At 45.0% G+C, this 21,509-nt stretch overlaps 1 protein-coding gene across 1 annotated transcript in view; it reads right to left on the reverse strand.

Moving 5' to 3' along the window:
* The window catches only part of EPHA4 (EPH receptor A4), a 105,654-nt gene extending 99,273 nt beyond the window's left edge, over positions 1–6,381 (reverse strand). Inside the window, exons 1-3 of the mRNA XM_038145428.1 lie at positions 6,206–6,381; positions 5,223–5,290; positions 204–867 (exon numbers count right to left, since the gene is read on the reverse strand). Coding sequence (XP_038001356.1) covers positions 204–867; positions 5,223–5,290; positions 6,206–6,377 — 904 coding nt within the window. The 5' untranslated portion in view covers positions 6,378–6,381. The remainder of the gene's footprint in view (positions 1–203; positions 868–5,222; positions 5,291–6,205) is intronic.
* Positions 6,382–21,509: the final 15,128 nt, after the last annotated feature.

Here is a 21,509-nt window from a genome sequence, read left to right on the forward strand (position 1 = left end):
GCCTATTACAGCAATATCATTTGTTTTGCATTATATATTTCTTAGCCTTGCCACCTGGAGCTGTTGGACTTCTTCATTAAACCCCTGTCCCACCACATCCCACAGGGCTGCTAATCACTGGCTTTAGTCCATTTACTCTCATCTCTGATTCAATTATGCATTCCACTAAGCCCTAATGAACAGTACAATATGGCTCGTCCTACCTTGGCATTCTCCGTTGCGCTCCTCATAGCCAGCATTGCACAAGCAGTTGCCAATGGGCACCAGCCATTCGCCATCTGCCCCACAGTACATTTTTGGCACATCCTTCTCTTCCGAATTGTTGACACAGGAGCCACGAACCTCCACCAGAGAGGAGGTGTCAGCCCCAGTAATGGTGTCTGGAAACTGCGCCAGGTTCCGAACCGTCAGCGGGCACTTCTTGTAGAACACACGCACAGAGACCAAAGCAATGCAGGCACCGACGTCCTGGAAAGCCAAATAAAACCCCTTCTTGCTGAGTGGTCCCACGTCCCGGATTTCTGTATTCAGCTTCATGATCCTGTCACCAATGTCCACCTGGGTGAAGCTCTCATCAGCAGCAATGGTGTCGATCTTGGCAAACTGGCTCTCGCGAATAAAACGCTCTTTATCGTTGTTTGATTCGTAGTAATAAAGGTTGAAAGTCTCTTTGCAAGTTCCCATGACACCTGGCAGACTGTTACAGTCTCTTAGCGTGAACTTGATTTCAATATAAACCCTCTGAGCCCCCTCTCGGGGAATCCAATCAGTTCGTAACCAATTATTCTGACTGGGCTCCATCACGTTGCAGACTTGATAGGTACGGATAGGAGTGTTCTTCTCATCCATGATGCTCACTTCCTCCCACTGCAGGGAGGAAAAGGGGAGAAAAATACATCAGCACTAAAAGGAACAACAGAGCTTCACAACAAACAATATGCACTTGTTCCATGATGGAGAAACAAACAAACAGACCAAAAAACAGCCCAGCAGAACAAGCCACAGCCAGGACTTCAATTACTTGGACATTAAAGGAAGCATCTGTTCAGGAGAAACAAATTCCAAATCCCCCATGCCTCGAGGAACAGGCATGTGTTTTAAGGGCCCTCTGAACCAATCCAAGAACGCTCCCTTGACTGACTAGGTTTATTTGCAGTACAGTTCAGTCTGCAGACCACTGCCTGGAGCAGGGCTACACACAGAACTTCACAGACCCACAGAGCAGCACTGCCCTGCAGTGTTTTCTCTGCAGCAGCTATCTTATGGACCCTGCCTCACACCTGGGAATATCCAACAGGTGACACTGCATGACTTAGTCACACAGAGAGGCTGACATCCACATTTCAGGCATCACTCCCACTTATTTTCAAAATTCTTAAGCCATCTTATTATTTCTCTAAGCTGCCAACCACTTTCCTGAGCTACCAATGTCCCAGACAGACTCAATAAATTCTGCTTTGGAGCTGGGCAGAAATAGCTGTCTACAAAGAACTGGGTCCTTAGCTTGGGTAGCTCTTAGAGAAGGAAAAACAGGTAAAGAGACAACATCAGTCTACCAGCAACATCACCATAAATTTGTTATCCAAACAGTTTCTTACTAGCGGGAAGGTAAAAAAAGAAGAAATACTAAATGTATTTTTTCTGGAGGAAAATGTCAGGGAACAGCTAAATTCATATTATCAAAATCCCAAAAGGGTTAGCAGAGAGGGAAAGTGCTGAAAGATCAGGATAGCAGCATTCTTCAGAATTGTTACACCCCTCAGATCAAGTTCAGGCATCTTCAGAAGTGCCAACCAGGCAACATGATTATGAAACAACAACAACATGTGTAATCCAAGGTGGGTACGGAAGGAGGAGATGCAGGAGTTTAGCATAATGAATTCAGAAAAGGAAAGCACACATACCCAACAGTTCTGAAAAAAAAACAAAAACTGGTCAAAGCATTATCATAGACAGAAGAAAGTTCACCACAGTGCTCTACTGGCAGGGAGAGAAGGGAAAGTAAGGACATTCGGAAAAGAAATCTCTCCAGGAAATAAAACCAGCAGAACCATAGCACTTCAATTCATATTATTCAATTTATCCTTCCCTATAACAATATTAGATAATGATATGCTGACTAGGTTTGCAAGCAATACAATGAAGCATATAAAATTATCCTTTGAAAACAGTAATAACTTTAAAGAGACTTCTCAGAAGTGCTTTTCAAAACTACTGAAGCCATGGCTTTGATAAACACAAGCCTTCTTAAGATGAAGGGGCTTCTTGTATAATATCCTGCATTCTTCTCACAAGGATTGCTCTTATGCAAGTGATTTTTACTTAAAAAGCTTCCAGCTTAGCTGAATCCGTTTATAGAATGACAGCAGTTCGCACCATGAGTCACTAGGAGCAGAAAGAATAATATTTTATTTGCTGCCTAGAGATAACTGCAAATTAAAATGAAGGAGGGGGGAAATCAATACTCAGCATGTCACTCCTTTCCAGAGAAAAGGAAGAAATAAATCTTAAAAAGTCATCTATCAATGTAAAGTGTAACATGTTGTTAGTAAGAAGACAGACTTGTTTAATTTAGAGCACCACAGAGCTAGTGTACTGTTACAATGTTGTCTTTATGATCCATCACTCTCCATTCTGCCTATCTTCAGATTGCCTATGCTACCAATATTGTGTGTGGTGCAAGAGAAAGGAAGAAGCAGAGGGAAATAATACTTGTTGATGGGATTTCCTTTAGTGCATTTACACAATAGAGGATGCTGCTAGAGGACTCAATAGCGAGACCGCTGAGGTCAACAGACACACAGCAACTGAATTCAGCAAGTTTTGGATCGTGCTCTCAACACACCCATCTGCTGACCAGCACACAAATGTACAGAGCTGGGCTTCTTATTCCGTTAACACGCAAATACAAAACAAACCCAAGTGCATCTTTCGGACAGAGCTGAAAATAACTACAGCCCAAAATGTCCAGCCACTGTAAATGACTTGTGACTCTAAGTATGTGGTCAAAGATGTAACTTTTTGCTTTCAAGCTGAAATTAAATTTTATAATTCAGCTCTTCCCACAGTTTAATGATGCACATTAAAACATTCTGGGCACAAAACCTGCTTTTCAACTGTGAAATGCAAGAGCAAATCATTAATTACATTTATAATGCAATTCATTAATTCCTCTGGGTCTATTATATAGCTAGTCACTGCTAAATGACTAAATCTTTATCTCCAGCCCCTCTTGTCCACACAACTCTCACAGTCCAGGAACAGTGTGGTTCCAATCTAGAAAAATACCTTTTTTTAATAGACAATAAAGTATACACAGTTAAAGAAAAACACTGAAGGACAAATATTTCCCAGGAAGAAAAAGGAGTTTGTTTCTGCTGCTTGAAATAAATCAGCAGCACATGAAGCAAAGTAAATGCTTTCCAAGCACTGTATCTCAGAAACAGACCATGTACTCTTAAATTTTTCACTACAGGCTTAAAAATAGAACACACATATGTAGGTTTAGTGAAACGAGTCACGTCCACAATAAGAGCACACATTTTTCCTTCTCAAGCTTGCACGGCGCTTTCAGAAACAGCATGTGGAGAAAGGGGGAATCCAACAGCCATCAATAATACACGGCTGTCCTCTGATCATTGATTCCACTGCCGACTTATTAAAACTTGTGGTTTAGGTTCTGTTTGAATAGACAGCGTAGATATCCCTTGGAGAGGCGTCCGAAAGACCCCGTCTCATGGACCGACATTTCCAGGGTGTGGGATTAACGGGGAAGCCCGGCTCTCCCCGAGATAGAGCTGTACCTTTCCACGCTGTCAAAGGATGAGGGCAATTGCCTGCAACCAGCACTGAATGTGCGCCGTGGGCGCTGCCAGAGGCCTGCCAATCACATCCCCACTCTCTGAAAAAGCGAGTTTCGGGGACAGCACGGCGTGCTCAGGCGGAGCACAAGCCAGGACTGTAGTCAAGTTCACCCAGAACAACAATGGGGGAGCAAAACAATCCCCCATTCTCCCGTGTTATGGTTACTCAGAGCTTATGCATAATGCATCACCAGCCAACGCAGCCTCGGATTCCTTCCGCTCACTGCTGTTTCCTTAGCTCTGCTCCTTCTAATTACGAGCGGGAACGCACACACAAAAAAAAGAAAATTTGTAGGGTCCTGAAGAATCCAGTGCTCTGTTGTGCACAGGTCCTGATCTTTCAGCATTTTCCTTTTCCAAACACTTTGACTTAGTTACTTCTGCTTAAGGATTCCAAGCTGCTTTTACTCCTTTAATATTAAAAGGATTTGGGATTTTTTTTGTTTTTACGCTCGCATTTAGTGCGCATTGCTGGCATTTTTGCTTAAATTCTTCATACGAAGAAAGAAAAAGCCTTTCTAATTGCTTATTAAAAGAAAGTCCCATGAAGTACAGTCTCCTCCAGATCCGAGCAATTCCAGAGTCCAGCATTCAAAGGAGTTTCCCAGAGAGGCACTGGGCACCCTGTAGGTCGGGGCACAGATGAGGGAGCAGCAAGGAGCATCCAATAATATAAAGCTAAACCAAAAACTAAAGCTACCTTGTGTGCAGCTCTCTAAGCAAAGGGACCCTAAGCCCAGCAATGAACCTCTTAACGTCATCACATCAGCACTGGGCAGAGCATTCGAGCAGCCTTCTGTTCAGTAAGATAATTGTAAAAGTACGTTAAAAGGAACTCCAAGGAATCACAGTCAAGCACTGGGTGCTGCAGTTTATCTGTTCAGAAACCAAAGCACACGATGTTTACACCCTGAAACAGGACAACTGTCCCATCACAACAAAAGGTCCATCGTGTATATTGATCCCTACTCCTTCATCCAGAAATAGAACAGCAATTGCCCTGAACATCTCCCAGCCGAGACAGTCCACAGATAAATAATAGCAGTCAAGAATGCCAATTCAGTCGGCAGATCACATTTCTTGTTGGTATTTCAGCTTTAAATAGGCATCTAAGCCCATGCCTCAACCAATCTCTTAATTCTGAAACCTCTTTTCTGCCCTTTTGGTTTCCACTTATTCCATGACAGAACTATCCAAAGGGAGTATAGAGTTTCTCCAACAAAGAGTAATTCACTTGGTAAGCCAGGGAAGAAATCTGACCTCCTCACCACAATCAACAATAATCGAGCCATTAGGACTCTCTGAAAGTAACTAATCACCCCCTTTACCCTTTTGATCAGATAGCGGTTCAAAACTTACCCCTCCTTCCAGGGGACTTGCTATCCACCCCAGTTCTCCCTGAACTGATCTGGAATCCAGCAAGGTAACTGCAGAAAGGTACAAATAAAAGAGATTAAATTCCAGCTGCCAAAAGGCAATACTAAAATAAATGGTTTACCTGAACGTTTCCATATGTGCGGAGCACATCGCATCCACCTTCCACTCGAAACGAAATGTTATTCCCGAACGCGGCAATATCTTAGAAACCTTTCGAAACTCTCACTGAGGAATCGCGTGTGCGTTTCCCGGCGCACTGGAGCCGCTCAGGGGCGCGGAGGGGAGCGGCGGAGTCCCGGCACACCTGCGAGAGGCACCGGAGCGCCTCTCGGAGCGCTCCCCGGCACCGGGCACCGCGCCACCCGCCGCCCGGGACAGCGCGCCCGCACGCCAGCGATGGGCTCGAAGCGGGTACTTTCCGAGACCCCGGGAGCACGGCTGGGCACCGAGAGATGGGTAGGGGCTCCCGAGGGGACCGGCGCCGCACGCCCACGGCGCGGGACGGCCGCGGGCTTCTCCCGCGGAGCCGCCGCCGGACCGTCCCGCGGAACGGGCTGAACCGGGGCCCCGGGGAACGGCGCGGAGCCGCCGAGCGCTCCCGGGAGAACCGGTTTCATGAGCCGCCCTCCGATCCGGGGCCGCCCCGGCGGCGCTGGCGGGAGCGCCGCACCTCGGCGGCCCGGCCGGGCAGCGGCGGCGCGGGGGACGCGCGGGGCAGGCGGCGGCCGCTCCGCCCCGCGACACCTGTGCCGGCACCGCGGGCGGCCCCGGCAGCGCCGCTCGGACAGGTCCGCGGCCGCCGGACGCGCAGCGAGCGGCCGGGGCAGCGCGGGGCGAGAGCCGTCCCGACGGCGAGCGGAGCGGCGGGGCGGGGACGGGACAGCACCGCTGCCCGCCCGGGGACAGCGAACTTCGCCTCCGGCGCCCCGAGGAGACCGCGCAGCCCGGCCGCCGGCAAGCCTCACCTTCGTTGGCGGGATAGACCCGAGAGCCGGTGACGGCGCCGCAAACGCCGACGAGGAGCGGGAGGAGGGCGCAGATCGGGAGCCCGGCCATGCCCATGCCGCCGCCGCGCTCCGGCCGCGCTATCCCAGCGGAATAACTGCCTACATGGGGCGCGCGGCGCGCGCTAGACATTGCCAAGGGGGCGGGGCCAGCCCGTCCGTCAGGCGCCGCCGCCAATCGCCGCCCGCTCCGCGCCGCGCGCCCCGCCCCGCCCCGCCCCGAGGGCGCGCGGCGCGGGGAGCCGGGCCGGGCGCAGCGGGGCGCTCCGGCCGGGCTGTGTGGGGAGCGCTGCCCCGAGCGGGCGGCGGCAGCGAGCGGCCGCGGCCGGTGAGCGCTCCGCGGGGCTCTGCCACCTTCACAGTGTCCGAACTCCGAAAGATGACGGAAAAGGCGAAAAGACAAAGTTAGGAGAGGCAGAGAGGCGAGGAAGCTGCGGCAGCGGCACGCACACGGACCTGCCCCGCGCCGAGCCCGCGGCGGCCCCGCGTCCCGGGAGCGTCCCGGGAGCGTCCCGGGAGCTGCCGCCGCCCCGCCCGGCCCGGCCCGGCCCGGTGCCACCGTTGGGCAACAGCGCCACCTGGCGGGAGCAGCGGCTGCTGCGGCAACGGCTCCTTTGGGCCGGGCAGGGACAGGCAGGGACGCACAGGGATGGACGGAGATGGGCAGGGACGGTCCGGGATGGACGGGGATGGGCAGGGATGGGCAGTGCGGGCGGCCGCTCTCAGCGGCGCTTCCCTTGCGAGCGGCAGGGGCCGGCCCCGGCGCTCACCGCGAAGGTGCCAATCGTTCACTCTTTTATGCGCCGGGGCAGCGGCTGGGCGGGGCGGGCTGGAGGGAAAGCCGGGCTCGGAGCGCTTCCCTCTGAGCGCTAAGATCCATCGGGACGCACAAGCTCCCGATGTGCACGCTCCCTCATCCACAGCCATCCACGGGACTCGTCCCCCGGGCCGTGCGCGGGGACACCTGTGGTGGCTGATGCCCCTAGGCTGTCCCCGGGATCCTGCGCTGTGCAGCCACAGCCGCGCTTTGCCTTGGACGCTCCGAACACCTGACTTCTTCAATTATGCTCTCTAAACAAAAGCGTAGTTTTTAGAAGCCCGCTAAGCCTTGGGTGGGTGAGGCAGCGTCAGTGGGCTGAGCACCGTCCTTGAACAGTCCGTACTCACAGAGCAGCCCCCGGACCTGTCTGTCTGTCTGTCCGGCCGCCCCAGCCGCCTGCCGGGACAGCGCTGCGGGACCGCGGGAAGCCGAGCAGCTCCCCCGCTGCCCGCCCCGCGATGCTCCGTCCGTCGGCCGCTATCGGCTCCGCTCCCTGAGCCTCGGGAAGCTCCAGAGCCGGTGGTTCCCGCAGCGCGTCCCTCTTCGGCCGCCGAGTCGCCCGCGCTCCCGCCCGCGGCGCTGCCTCAGTTTCCCGCAGCTCCGGAGGCCGCGGCAGCCCCCTTGTCCCCTGGGGCAGCTCCCTCGCTCCCGCGGCGCCCTCTCGGCACCCTCGGCGCTCCCCTCGCTCCGGGCGGGACCCAGCTGCTTCCCCCGGCTGCGCCCCAGCACCCCGCACTCGGGGAATCGCGCCCAGACGCTCCGAGGATTGTTCCTCCGTCTGGGCTAAAACGAATCCTTGCCAGAGTTAGCTGTAGCTTCCGCACAGAAGCTCTTTACAGGCCCGATTAGCTAAAAAAATATTTTGAATGCGGCTTAAAGTTTGACTAACAATTCTGTGCATCGAGAAACACGCCTGCTCAGAGTCTGCTGTTTTCTCTTTAAATCATTCTACTTTTCCCTAAATCCAAATATCTCTGAAACATAATACTTACAATCACGGCCTTACTGATACTTTTTGCTTAAAACATACAATGTCTTTTGCCTGGTTTAATTTCAGGTCAAGATCTTGGGAGGATGCATTTTTTTGGCTCTTAAAACTGCAGTTAAGAAGGCTTGGTAACACAGTATTTACAATGAGGTTCCTATTTCTGAGGCTCAGATTGTTTTCCTTAGCCTTGAACATTTCTTTTGGAGCTCCCACTGGCAGAATCTTAAAGATAACCCGGCAAAGATAGCTGGTGTGTTTTTCTCTTTCCGTAGAAAATAAATCTTTTGAGCGGCTGCTTGGATAATGGGAGTTAGAAAACAGTGTAGCACAGTCAATGCAACTGTTAAAACTTGTACTTCCTGACTTTAATTATCTTCAAGAATTCTTGGCCTAATGAGAAGGAAGAAAAGGTTTAGTGCCTTTTTTATTACTTACACAGAAATATAGGCAGTCCTCAATTAAAACTATCTGAATGTTCTTTTCACATCTTTGATGCCTCTGACAGATCTACTACTAGTCAGGATAAACTTTATGGGATTGGTGAAGCATCAAAACGTCTTCTTTTTTTAATTAAAGTTATTTTTGTGGCAATGCCAGAAGAGTCAGTCGTCATTAAAAGTATATATAATGCTTTGAAACCTTAAAAATTTTTCTGTCATTTAATGCATCTTTAATTTGTTAAACAAGTCACATAAAATAAACACAGACAATGTAAAAAAGGCCTGCAAATGTCATAAAATAAAATGTTTGCAATCCTACCAAAACTACTATATTTTGCCTCCAGTATGTGGGGATTTTTTTAAGAAGTCTTGCCAAAATAATCACAATTTCCTTACTTTGTGTCATTTCAACGAATCCTAAAAATCCAGCTTGGTTTTAACAGATGGCATTGATACTTAGACTAAATCCTGTTCTCGGCTTCAGCCAATAACTCCACCCTTCAACAAAGTATCTGCCATCGAAATTTATTCTTTAAAATTTTGTTACAGCTGTTGGAGCTGTTGCATTTGTCTTAAACTCCTATTTCCTGAGCAGCCTGCTCTGCTGCCAACCTGACAACTTATGTTATTGTAACTCACTATCAGGAGTGATTTGGCTTTGATGGGAACTAATCATGTTTGCACCATCATCAAGTTTACACCATTTAAACGGTCAATTTAATGCAGCTCAATAAAGCACAGCCAGCGTCTCTGGTATTTGTCTCAGAGCTTGTATTTGTCTCAGATTCTCGGCGAAGTTGTATTCACTTGCAGCAGACATTGTAATAATTATGACAGTGTGTTAAATGTTTGATCCTGCCTGCTTCAGAGAGCTCAACCCCAGCCGAATTATTTAGAGATCAGGACTGGAGTGGCACAGAAAAACAAGCGCATGAACACACAAACACAGACCCTCTGAGAAACTGTAAATCATCTTGAAATGTAAGGACTGAAATACTGTTGCATTTCCTACTCACTCACAATTTGTTCTCCTCGTATTTTAAAGCACTGAGGGAATATATTAGCGTATAAATAATTGGGCACTGACACAAGGGCGTTGTCTTGGAAGTATCTCTGTAGTTAATATAATTTCTAGCAGAACACTGAATGGCTATCAAATGTCTCACATACATGTATGCTTATACATACAGAGTTGCTTTATATTTTTTTCCAATCACAAACACAACATTTGTAAGTTAGATTAAGCCCCTGAAAGGGCTGTGATTTTGGATGAACATTCGGTTCTATTTTTACTTTATCTTTTCATTCTCCATTTTTCTATGTCCACCTACTCATGCTCGTCCATCTCCCCAGAAGCTTTTTGCTGTCAGTCAAGTGACAACCTCAGTAGGAAGCTCTGTGTGTTCATGGGCCTCCTGAGGCCCAGCACTACATTTAGAAGGGGGAAAGAAAAAAAAAAATAAAAAAAAAAGAAAGCTGGGGGGGAGGAAGCACAAGCTCTTCCTTTAATATGCAATTCCACAGCCTGCAGGAAAAATTCATCCTTCTGCTCTGAAAAGCCTTTTCCTACAAAAATTCAATCCTATTTACTCCACTCCCACACGACTTCCACACTGCTTGGGTATTTGCAAAAGAGTGTAAAATAACCCCAGGAAGTGTAAGACACACACAGAGTCTCATTGTCAAAGGAAATAATGCCCCAAAGGTGCACCTTTATCAGGCTTGGCACCAGCCAGTCACTGCCGGCTCCTTCCCAGTACAAGTGCTCAGATGTGCCCAGCCTTTCCCTCCCTGGATTTACTGATTCTTTTGGATCTGTGAGTATTAAACATTTGCCAGTAGATTACTTGACAAAATTTATTGCTAGCTCTTTCAGAATAACAGCTTTTTTATTTGATATGTGTAAGATTTCATTCCTCAGGTCATGTTTGCTTTAGATGGAGTTGCAGGCTGCAATACAAAAAGCTGTAGCAGGAGAACATCTCCATGAAGGTAATATGCATTTCTATAAGCATCAAGCTGGCAGAATGATTTTGTTTCAGCTGGGATTAGCAGGAGTTTTGCTGCTGACCTCAATAAGAAAAGGATCAGGTTTATAGCTCACTTGCAAATCCACTCTGCAAAAAAAGTGAGCTGTAGGCACTGTAGATTATTTACATTTCCTTTTGTTAATCGTGATCATCATCACAAGATTTTCCTATTCATTACTGCCTTGATGCTGATTACAGGACCTGTGACAGTGTCTTTATTCAGAGCAGGCACACGGCGTGACTTGACAATATACAGACAGACAGATGCATAGATTTTTTGCCTTTTCTAAGCAGCAGTGCTAAGGGAAACTAGAGAGCGTAAGTGAAATGTGACAGGATTTTAATCGCAATTGAAGGAGTGTCTTTTGTTACACTGGTCCTGGCAACACAACTCAAATCTCATAGTTAGTCTAAAATTTGTAATATGCCATTACCAGGTCCATGAAAAGAAATCCTATCAGCAAAGCTATTTACAAATCCAGGAGTGTTTACAATACAGATTATGTTTCCTAAAATAAATAAACCTAAAAGGGCACTGGCAAAAGATAAAATCAGTATGGATGAAGCAGAGAAATAAATGCAGCAAAATGTCAGAACAGGTATTACTGCTTTTCACTGAATGAGCAGATCAAATGTAAGCAGTGTAAGCTCCCACTCTGCAGCAGAGGTGTCGGCTTAGCTCACCGCAGCTCTCACCCTCAGCAAGGCTGGGGGGCAAGCAGAGACCTGCAGGTTTTTCCTGTGGAAGTGTGACCAATAAACCAGAGCAAATAACTGTATCAGGCTGTTTGCAGTGCACAGATGCTTGGCAACCTGGAGGGGAATGTGCCTCCCACGTTCCACTGAAAGGTTATTTAAAGCTGTGGAGGTTAACAGACACCTTAATTATTACAAAGTGCTTTCGAATATCTCCCTTTTTGTGCTGCCTGTCCTCAGCAGCTGCACTTCTTACTCAGGAGCGTTCGGGAGTGGCGTCAGCTTCCAGAAATGAAAAGTTGGCGGGATGGTGATGTCAGCCTGGCGCAGGAGCGGTGCCGGTGGCAGGAGAGCTCTGGCAGGGCCAGGGCCACCAGCCAGAGGGGACATGCAGGGACAGCCTCCTCCCAAGGGCTCCGTGTGCCATTAATAACGAAACAAACGCCAGCCCAAGAGCCTGTGCCAGAACGCGCAGGGAATCGCCTGCAGCAGCTTCAAGGAGCCGTAGCTGACTTGGAAAGGTAAAGCTGAAACTACAAACTGCATCCAGGCTCCCTTAAAAGCACCCACACATTTTTCTGCACCAGCAAAAACAATCAGTCTGGCAGGCTTGGATTTTGTCTGTCATGAATAGAGTCGCAGTTTAAGATTCTGAAGCAGATTCTGGCCTGTTCTAAAGCTGAATTTTACCAGCAGCTTAGCTACTAAGCTTTAATATGTAGGCAGAATTGGGCCCTTCATGTGAAAACAGACTAAATCTAAAATTAATATAAATTAAAACAAAGTGTTTCCCAGATTTTTTTCATACTGGAATTTTAGGTTTCCGGCCATAATTTACTATAGGTATTATTAAAAAAAAATAAAGCGTTACTTTAGTTACACCAGTAAAAGTTCAGTATAAACAAAGATAATTTTTGTGCAAAAATCTTTGAATTGTCTTTTTTGTAAAACTGTCAGAAGAATAGAGTGTCAGAGCTCTAATCCATTTTTATTCTGGGTTCAGAGACAGCGATCTTTTCAGAGATTATTTATGCAATGATGGTACCAATCAAACTGCATCCCGAGACAGGTTCCCTACAGAGCACTGAAGGTTTCTGGCAGTTCTAATAGAGTGTAAATTCTAATTAACTCAGATTAAACCATCCTATCTGAGATGGTCCACCCATTATTATAAACAAAATATTGGCAACCATATAGGAGAAAATGGTGTCAAGAAAAAATACTAACTCCTACTTCTTTTTTAATGTGTGCTATTTTTAATAGGAGGGCAGACTCTTTGTCCTTCTTTACAATTAAATAAAAAATCATTGCTTTTTGTTCCACAAAGTGGAAAGTTTTTTCTATGCGTGCAAGCATGACTGAAGCATTCACAGGACAGGAGAAAGATGAATTTTGTGAGTTTACCTCTGGGAGAAGAGCTCTGCTCCAAGTTCTGCGCAGACCTCCTGAAACAGCCACTTTTGAAGCTGGATGTATGTGATTGCCCACGTTAAAACTGTGGTGCTAAATAAATGAAGTCAGAGAGATCTGTAGGGATCCAGTGCCATCCTTGTGCCATCCTTGCCAAGAATATGGAGATGTGCAGTTGCTTGCGGTAACATCTGTAAGGAAGTGTGGGACTCGTGGTCTAGAGGTTGGCCAGCCTTTAAGTAATGGTGAGCTTACTCAGGATCTAAAGCATTGCCTGTGTTTCTCTGTCCTGATTTCAGATTATGTGTAGATACAAAAGAATGGTTGTTTATTAGCTAAGAAACTACTTGTCCTATTTTAGGGAACCACTAACTGGAAGAAGTGAGTATATGTACACGTGTGTGCTCTAGTCCACTATTTGCACTGATTCTGTAGCACAATACTGCAAAATCTGGATTAACTTCATGTAAGCAAAATAGGCACAGAGATGAAAAACTGCAAAGACAATGGAAAAAAAAACCAAAACCCCAGCCCTCACTTTTATATTAGAAAAGTGGCAGCCATTATTTTCCTCAGGGCTGTCACTGATATTGGAATAGTTCAGAGAATAAGGTAGTTTCTTGTGCTGGGCAATGCTGCCAGAGTATTTCCTTGTTCTCTTTTTATTTATACCCATCTGCTGGCTCTTGTCATGCACTGAGATATTCTTGTACAGCTTTTAGCACAACCAGACCTGAAATCCACTCTCAAGGAGCTGAACATCACTGCTGCATTAGGACAAAAGATGTTCACAGGTCTTATACCTGCATCACATGGTGCACAGGCATGAAACTCATTTTAAGAATTTTTAGATTTCTGACATGTAAATCAGTTCCTCCTATTTCCTACACCAAAGGCACCACAAACAATTTTTATCCAGCTGTAAACACTTTTTGTGTGTCCCATTTCCCTCTGAGTTTTCCTTCAGCAGTAACCATCTCATTCCCTTAATGAAAGTCAGACCCAAACCCTGAGCATATTTTCTTGAGGGCAGATCAGTAACAACAATAAAGAGAAGAGACACATCCCCCTGAATTCCACCTTAAGGCCAGATTTCCATTAGAAATTACTCATTGGTGTTTTACTGAGACAGTCAATTGTAAGACTTTCCTGACATGTATGCAGTTAATATTTCCAGTGATTTTTTTTCCCTAATGAAGTCGTCTTGCAGTATTCTGAGGTAAACAGCAAAAATATAAAGGCTGGGGGGAAATGTGCAACCACTACAGCTTTTACAGGCACAAAAATGCCACCCCTTCAGCTACCTCCCGTGCCCACTCACCATTACTAATCCTTATTCACACAACCACACTGGCCACAGTTTCCAATGCAGACCAAAATTAGTAGTGGAAAACTTGCTTGCCTTGCTTCAACAATGGGTTCAATTCTAAGGGAGAGTGTGACTAACTATTTGCCTTGACCCATTGTGATCCCTTGTCCCCCATTTCCAGGGCTTGCACGGGACCAGGAAAACAGCAAACAGTCATTTTCAACAGTGTGTTGAAAACAGAAGGAAAGGATTCTTGGTCATTTTTTTGTCCTCTCCCTTCTGTACAAAAGGAACACCCATAGCAAAATTTATGGGTTTTCTTCCCTTGATTACTATTTGAAACTTTAATCAAAATATATATTTGGGAGAAATCAAGTAAAAGAAAATATAGATTTGTTTGAGTTTCACACACACCCACACCCCATTCCAAAATATCCAAAAATGCCAGCAAGATACTCAAACAAAGAGCTGCAAAAGTAAAACAAGTTTTCCAGTGGTGACATCTGTTAGTATAAGGATTATTCAAACATCTCTAGTTTTTCAAAGAAATGCCAGGATGGCTTCCTACCAAAAGACAACTCAGTCTAATATCCTCCTCAGCTGATCTACATGCAAACCATGTCTCTATATTTTGTTGGCACTAGAAAACCCACATGTTTGTCTTGACATGGAAATAAAAGCAATTCAAAGGGAATCGGAAAGTGTATATATAGGGGAATCAGCTTAAACTGACCTTGGGATTAGAGAATTATCTCTTTGTGAAGCTGAGCACAATTGTCAATGCATGGTTTTGTAAGAAACACGTTTCTTCTGAAAGCAACTTTATCATCTAGTGCAAGACAGTTTCAATTTAAGAGGACAGAAGCACGATAAGGTGGTCTGTAAAGAAATATTTTCAGTCTATTTTTGGCACTTTTTTTTACCAATGAACACAAACAGGCATGCAAATGTGCCAAACCTGAATAAACATGCTGCCAAGCACATGGATGGAAGGCAAAACCAAAAGGACCCACTAGAAACTGTGCTGTGAACAGAACCAGAGGCCATAAAGCTGCTCCAGAGCTGTCCCAGACACAGCATTCTTCATTCTCCTCAAACTTCTCAGGTGGCAGATGCAAACCTACACTGCTTCAGATTTGTGCCCACACATAGAGCCTCATGGAGAGAGCTCTGAGCAAGCTGGGGCACCACTCCCTTTGTGCCAGTGTCAGAAGTCTAGAGCAGGGGAATTGCACCAGGAGTGACGTGAAGTGTGACACCAGCAGCTCCACACCCCACGTGGAAATACCTGATGGCTTCATCACACGGGGAAGCTCCTAGAGCTCATAAACTGATGAATAAAATTTACCTGAGGATTGCAACAATATTTATAGCCTTGAGAATGAATACATTGGAGCTTGAAGTTTCCAAAGCTTGGGCATAGAAACTTAATTTGGGAGACATTTACTGATGTACCAATGAAATCAAATATAAGAAGACAGCGTTTAGCCTGATTTCAATGCATGGTGTTTGTAAGTGCTAATGATTTTTTTCTCCTTTAATTAAAATTCCCTTTAAAGTGTTGTCTAAATAAAACATTGCTTAAAATGCATCTGCTTCAGAGTCTATCACTCACACTAAGCTTTCAGAAAAAAATTGTCGCAACTTAAAAGGCACTATAGGATATTTAGACTAGAGTTATCTCACAACATGTTCTCTGGCTGCTCTGTTATTTGAGCTCTAAATGTTAAACACGTGAAAGCAACATAAAAGGATCTTCCCTTTAAAGCACATTTTCCAAATTCTCTCTATCTGTTATTTAGAGCCCCGTAAAGATCTGTGTGTGTCTACCCATCTGCAACCACATTTATTTTTGCATGTTTTTGAGTGCATGTTTTTGAGTGCATATCTCTCAGTGTCATAAGGTCTTCATAAATAAATCAACCTACTTAGATCTGCATGCTTTGAATAACAAGTCAGCCACCAGCAGATGGATACATTTTTAATTAGGTAAGCAGTCAATGCCTGTTGGTTTGAAAACTCTCTTGTTTCTCTTAAAAAGACGGAAACTAACCAAATTAAATCCAAAATTGCAGTGGGACAGCAGAGTGGTTTTAATCTGCATGTAGCTGCAAATCGGCTTAGGTCCCAGCCTGTGAGACAGCTTGAACAAATGCAATATTTTATATCAAGCAAACCTCAAAGTGAAATATTTAAGGATCTTGCAAGAATACGTTGTAAACAGTATGTATTTTTCAATAACACATGTGGTTACTTATGCAATCTTCTCACTTGAGCAAGACTCTGATCTTAATTCATTTACTGTGTTGCCTTTGCAATCTCTCAAGCAAAATATTTTTAAGCAGCAAATTTTAATTTACATAATCAGACATACTTTCCCAAATAACATGGAAGAAACTCAGCATTAACAACATCTTGTACCGCTTAAATAATCCATGAAAAGAAACTTCATCAGTTCCAGTCAACTTCTTCCCACAAAAAAAAGTTTTCAGTTTTGGACTGGGAACAAAATTTAGTATGACAGATACACATCTTACTCGTACCAAACTTTCCACTCTCCTCTGAACTTCTCCAGTTCCTGAAAGTCCAGGTAAATGCTCCAGAGAACACCAGGACAGGGCGAGGGCTGGCCCATGGCAGAGAGCCCCAAAGGAGACCTCCATGTACCATGTGCTCCCAGGGCACCCTCCTGCCTGCAGGCAATGGGTCAGCCCAGAGCCACTCTCCCACTGTCCCCACCTCACCTATCCCTGATGTGCTCTCCCCATTGGCCCCATTATCCAAAACAAGGCCTTTTGTGTCCCTTTAGTTCTTTCTCCTATAGGAGTTTGGAAGTTTTCCTGTAGTTTCCCAAGTGTCTTCTGTCACTCTTCCGGGCTAGTGAAGTGCATTAAAGGAAACAATTCTCAGCCCAGGAAGGCAGCAGAGCTGGCAACAGGCTGTGGCTTCTTGGGGTGTGAGGAGACAGCATGGCACCTCTGCCTGCCCAGACAGCACTGGCACTCCCACTTCTCCTCTCCAGACAGAGCAATGACCAAGAGACAGCGTTATCCCACACAAAATTACTGTCTCAGTGCGACCAGGTAGCGCAGATGGAACAAGTGTCCTTGGAACAAAAAGGCTGCTCTGGCAGTAGGAGAGCCAGGGCTCCCCATGGACACACAGCTGTCTCCTGCTTGGCTAAAACCACCCTGCACCACAACTGCTGTGCACACTGACCCCAGTGTGCAGCTGCTCTGTACCCAACACCCAAAACTGTCTGAGGAACTTCAGGGGCCAGCATGAGGGTCTGATGTTGGCATTGAGGCGACAAAATAAATTATTTTTGATCCTCATTCACTTTTATGCTTACAAAAAGGAGTAAAATTCACAGAGTAGAGAAAATCTCCAGACATAAAATCTGATCCTTAAACAAAACAGATTAAAAGTAAATGGGCCAGGTTTCATCTTTGATGTCACTTCCTTGGATTTCATGATACAACACCTGAGGCGAATTTTTCCATTTTACTGCAGTACACTCTTTTTCCTGCGTAAGCTTATGGTAAAATAGTAACCAAGTTTCCCATATGTTAAATAGTAAAATTTACTTCTGTCATTTCTTTCTATACCTTTAGAGTTCCCTTCAGTTGACTAAATGGAAAATACAATATCTATGGAGCAGGCTGGAAAAGAAATAAAGGTCTGACTCTCATCCTAGTTTTATGGGGATTGTGCTGATGTAATTGTACTGATTTCTAGGAAATTGCTTCAGATTTGTGCCATTAGTTAGATCAGAATCTAGATGTCAGTGCACCTTGAAAATACCCAGCTCTGCAACAGGGTTCTGGATTACTCTGAGTTTTACATCCTGAAGTCTAATTGCACTGTGTAAAATAACATTTATTAAAGATCAGATATGAAACATAAAGATGGCAATTATTTGAAACTTTAGGATGTAATATTTGCCCAGTGATCTACATGGGCCATTATGCTAAAAACTGCAGTAGTACAGGAAATAAAATTTCTCTTATATGTAGCATGATTTTATATTCTTAGTTGAAATGAAAATACTGCAAGATGGAAAATATTAGTAGGGCACTCTGAGGCCAACTTGTATTGTTTAGAAAATCTTTTTAGCTGATAGTTCCTGCCCTGTGCTACAATTTTCCTTGTGCCTAGTCTGAGATATGTGTTGTAGCTCACAATTGAGAGGAAGGACAATGCTTTAATTTAAGAGTTATTGCTGATGAGAACTCACTATATTTATTTGAAAAAGCAGAAAATTACAGTGGGCTGTGCAGAGCCCTACTGCTCCCATGTACAGCAGCAGTGCTGAACAACTCGAGCACGGGTCTGGCAGCTCTGCAGGCTGGAAGGCAGGTGAAGGAAAGGGGCAATGTACCCATTGGTGAGCTGGGGGGCTGAGGGATGACAAAAATGGGATGAAAACACCCTTGCTGTATTTCAGCTCCACTTTAGCAAATTAAAGATCAATATGACAAACTGAAGGATAATTTGAGTCCTACGCATTCGAGTATTTTTGTGCTGGGGCCTGGAGCCTTGTGCTCAGACTGCCCTGCAGACCATCCAAATAACACCACCCTAACTCAGAGGAATAGACCTCATTAGACAACCACCACAGTCTTTGTTTTACCACTTTGTACAGTTTCTTGGAAGGAGCTAGGCAGCCAAAATTAATGAGGTTTTTGTTTGTTTGTTTGTCTTGGTTTTTTGGTTTTTTTAATGGGCAACAGTAGAAAGATGGAGCCTTTCTATTGAAAATAAAGGGATTTATGATTTGCATTGATCTGATGATCAATATCAGAATAAGTTAAAGGAGGACTATGCTTGTTCCATTTAACAGGACTTTCAGACCAGTGTTTTAAACAATAAGAAGAGTTGGTGTAAATTTCAAAACAATATTTTTTGTGCTTATCCTTCAATCCTCTCCTGACCTCCTCCCCCAGAGTCTCTTAAGTAAAAGTATATAAAAGCCTAAAGAATACAATACTATTGCTCAATTTTGTCTGCCTTTCATTAACATTTATATGAGTTTATGCCATGCCTTTTGCCGTTTTCCAGCTGATAAATGTTTTTTTAATATTGCGCACAGATCATTTTGCTTATAATCAAGAAAGAGAAATTAAGTTTAACATCTGAGAGCTTTAGGCAAAAATGTCAAGCGTGGCCCAGATGACCACATGAGAGCTGCAGCCTCTCTTTGTGCCCCAGATTGGCTGGTATTGTTTTGATGCTGCTGCACTGGAGCAACAGAACTAACGTAATTATGAGATCAAGCAACATCTGGCGGCTTTGGCACCCAGCTCACAATCGATTGTTGGCTCAGGTCACGGCTTGAATGCGCCCCAAGTGCACGTTAGGGTGCGCAATCATAAAGCTGCATTAGCCAGCAAGGGCCAGCCCAGCATTCTTGGGTGTCATCGCCCCACAAAATGGATGGGCCACAAAAGAGCGGTGGCACAACACACAAAAGTGATGATGCCAGAGAGACTGATGCGCTGCAGGCGGTGTTTGACATCTCCTGGCTCTGGGCTCTTGTGTGTTGTGATTTATGTCACCCTAATGATTGATTACTTTCAGATCAGTCCCATTCTACCATATCTCTGAGAATTTCCCTCTTCTTCAAACATCTTTTTGTTCCACCAGCCCTAGGCTGCAGATGGCATCAGCCCACGCATCTCCATTGTTTGAAGCCCCCAAGAACTCCACCATTCTTTGGGGGAATGCTCATAGTCGAGTAGCTAGTGTCCAATTAAGTCCTGAAACTGTGGCTGGGGGCACTTTAACCTTTTTATTTCCTTGCTCTCTTAGGAATTTCATTTCCCATGACAGCTGCAACTCAACAATACCTAAAAAAGTCATCAAGAACGAAAATCAGAAGGAGACGCATTTTTAAGGTTATGGAAAAGAGCTTCAAGTGATGGCTGCAGCTGCATCTGTCACACCTCCATAAAGGTTCTTCTGATCATGTTTCACAAAGTGAATTATCATCTCTGGCAGGCAGCATTACAGCAGACTCTGTGTAAAGACAACAGGCTAAAGCTTCTGCATGCCGGGAAGCCAAAAATGCCTCTGGGATGCTTATGCAAATCATTCGCTTTCTCTGATATCTCAACCACTCTGTGTGACACACAAAATATCAATGACTCAATATTCATATGAGAAAAGCACAAGAATCCAGTGTATCAAGAAAACATTGAATTTTAAAAAATCTTTTTGATTTTGGCAAGTCTAATAGGGCACAGTGTAAGGGGAATTGGTATAGCATATAGTAAATATCTCAACTTCTTCAAATCACAGAAAGCAACTACAACAAGACTTTATTAATTTGTATTTTCTCCTTCATTAGAAAGCAACACCACCAAAAAGAAAATACTTGCAACTGCTTCAGTCACAGACAAGAAGATAGCCAAAAGAATTTCAGGTCCACAGAAGGCTTTTTCTGTCACTGTGTACATGCAGTACTGCTGCCCAGTGCTCTCTGGAGCTCTGTGTACTGTCTTTCACTTCTGGAAGCCCTGACACATAGAAAGGGATATACCACAACTCCCAAAAAATCCTTCCAGATTTGAGTTCCTCAAATAGCACCAAACACCATTCGTCAGCTGCAATACCAAGAAGTAGCAGAAAGAGCTTTGCTTTTTGTCCCTCAAAGCACAGACTAATTTGGAGTTTAGGTAGGATGTAACAAAGTCTAATGCACTTCATTTATCAACAATATCTGTAGAGGGATCGGTGCCTGTATACACCTGGTCAGGATTCAAGCCACAGGGTACACTGAGGCCCATCAGTTTCAGAAGGAATTGGGCTCCTGTCTGACTGTCACTGTATGTACAATGCAGAATTTCCTACATTCTGTCACAAGCCAGCGAAAACTTTCAGCTGGACTGGGGAGGTCTGGTCATACCAGACAAAATACTCGACGGACTCACATTGTGCCAAAAGAGGGAGGGGAAACGCCAGAGAAACGGGGTAAGAGCCATAGGTCAGCTTGTTCCGGCCAAAGTTACAACTGATTGCACTTTTTCTTAAAAACAAAATAAGCGTAAACTATGGCATTTAATAGTTCCATGGACACAGGTAATTTCTCATCTGGTGCTGCTCGTCTCTTGCTTTTTAATTTTTGTACAGGTAACAAGGGATGCAAGACAGCTGTCAATGGCTCCAAGCCTGGATGTGTCCTCAGAGTGAAGATCAGAAGCACTGATCTGTGTTTTCCTTTCTTTTTTTCTTTTTTTTTAAAATAAAAATCTGAGGAGTACCTGTGAAAGCATTTAATGTAACTGGGTCACAAAGAATGAAAGCTGTCCTTGGGCAGCCTTTGAACAGGCACAAATATGTTTTCCTCTTTATTTCTTTTTCAGCACAGTAGAAAACATAAGCCCCTTTCCATAAGTTTTATTTCATTTCTAACAGGCTCTGCAACTCCTGAGAACCCCTACACAGTGCTGAATGTAATTCAAATAGTCTTCAATACACATACTCCAGGTCTGAATCCCATTTAAAGTAAAGCATTATCTTAACACCCACTGAAAAACTGGTTTCATTGCTGGAACTACAAGGAAGGGTTTG

Source organism: Motacilla alba, chromosome 9 (assembly GCF_015832195.1).
Source record: "Motacilla alba alba isolate MOTALB_02 chromosome 9, Motacilla_alba_V1.0_pri, whole genome shotgun sequence".
Taxonomy (NCBI): Eukaryota; Metazoa; Chordata; class Aves; order Passeriformes; family Motacillidae; genus Motacilla; species Motacilla alba.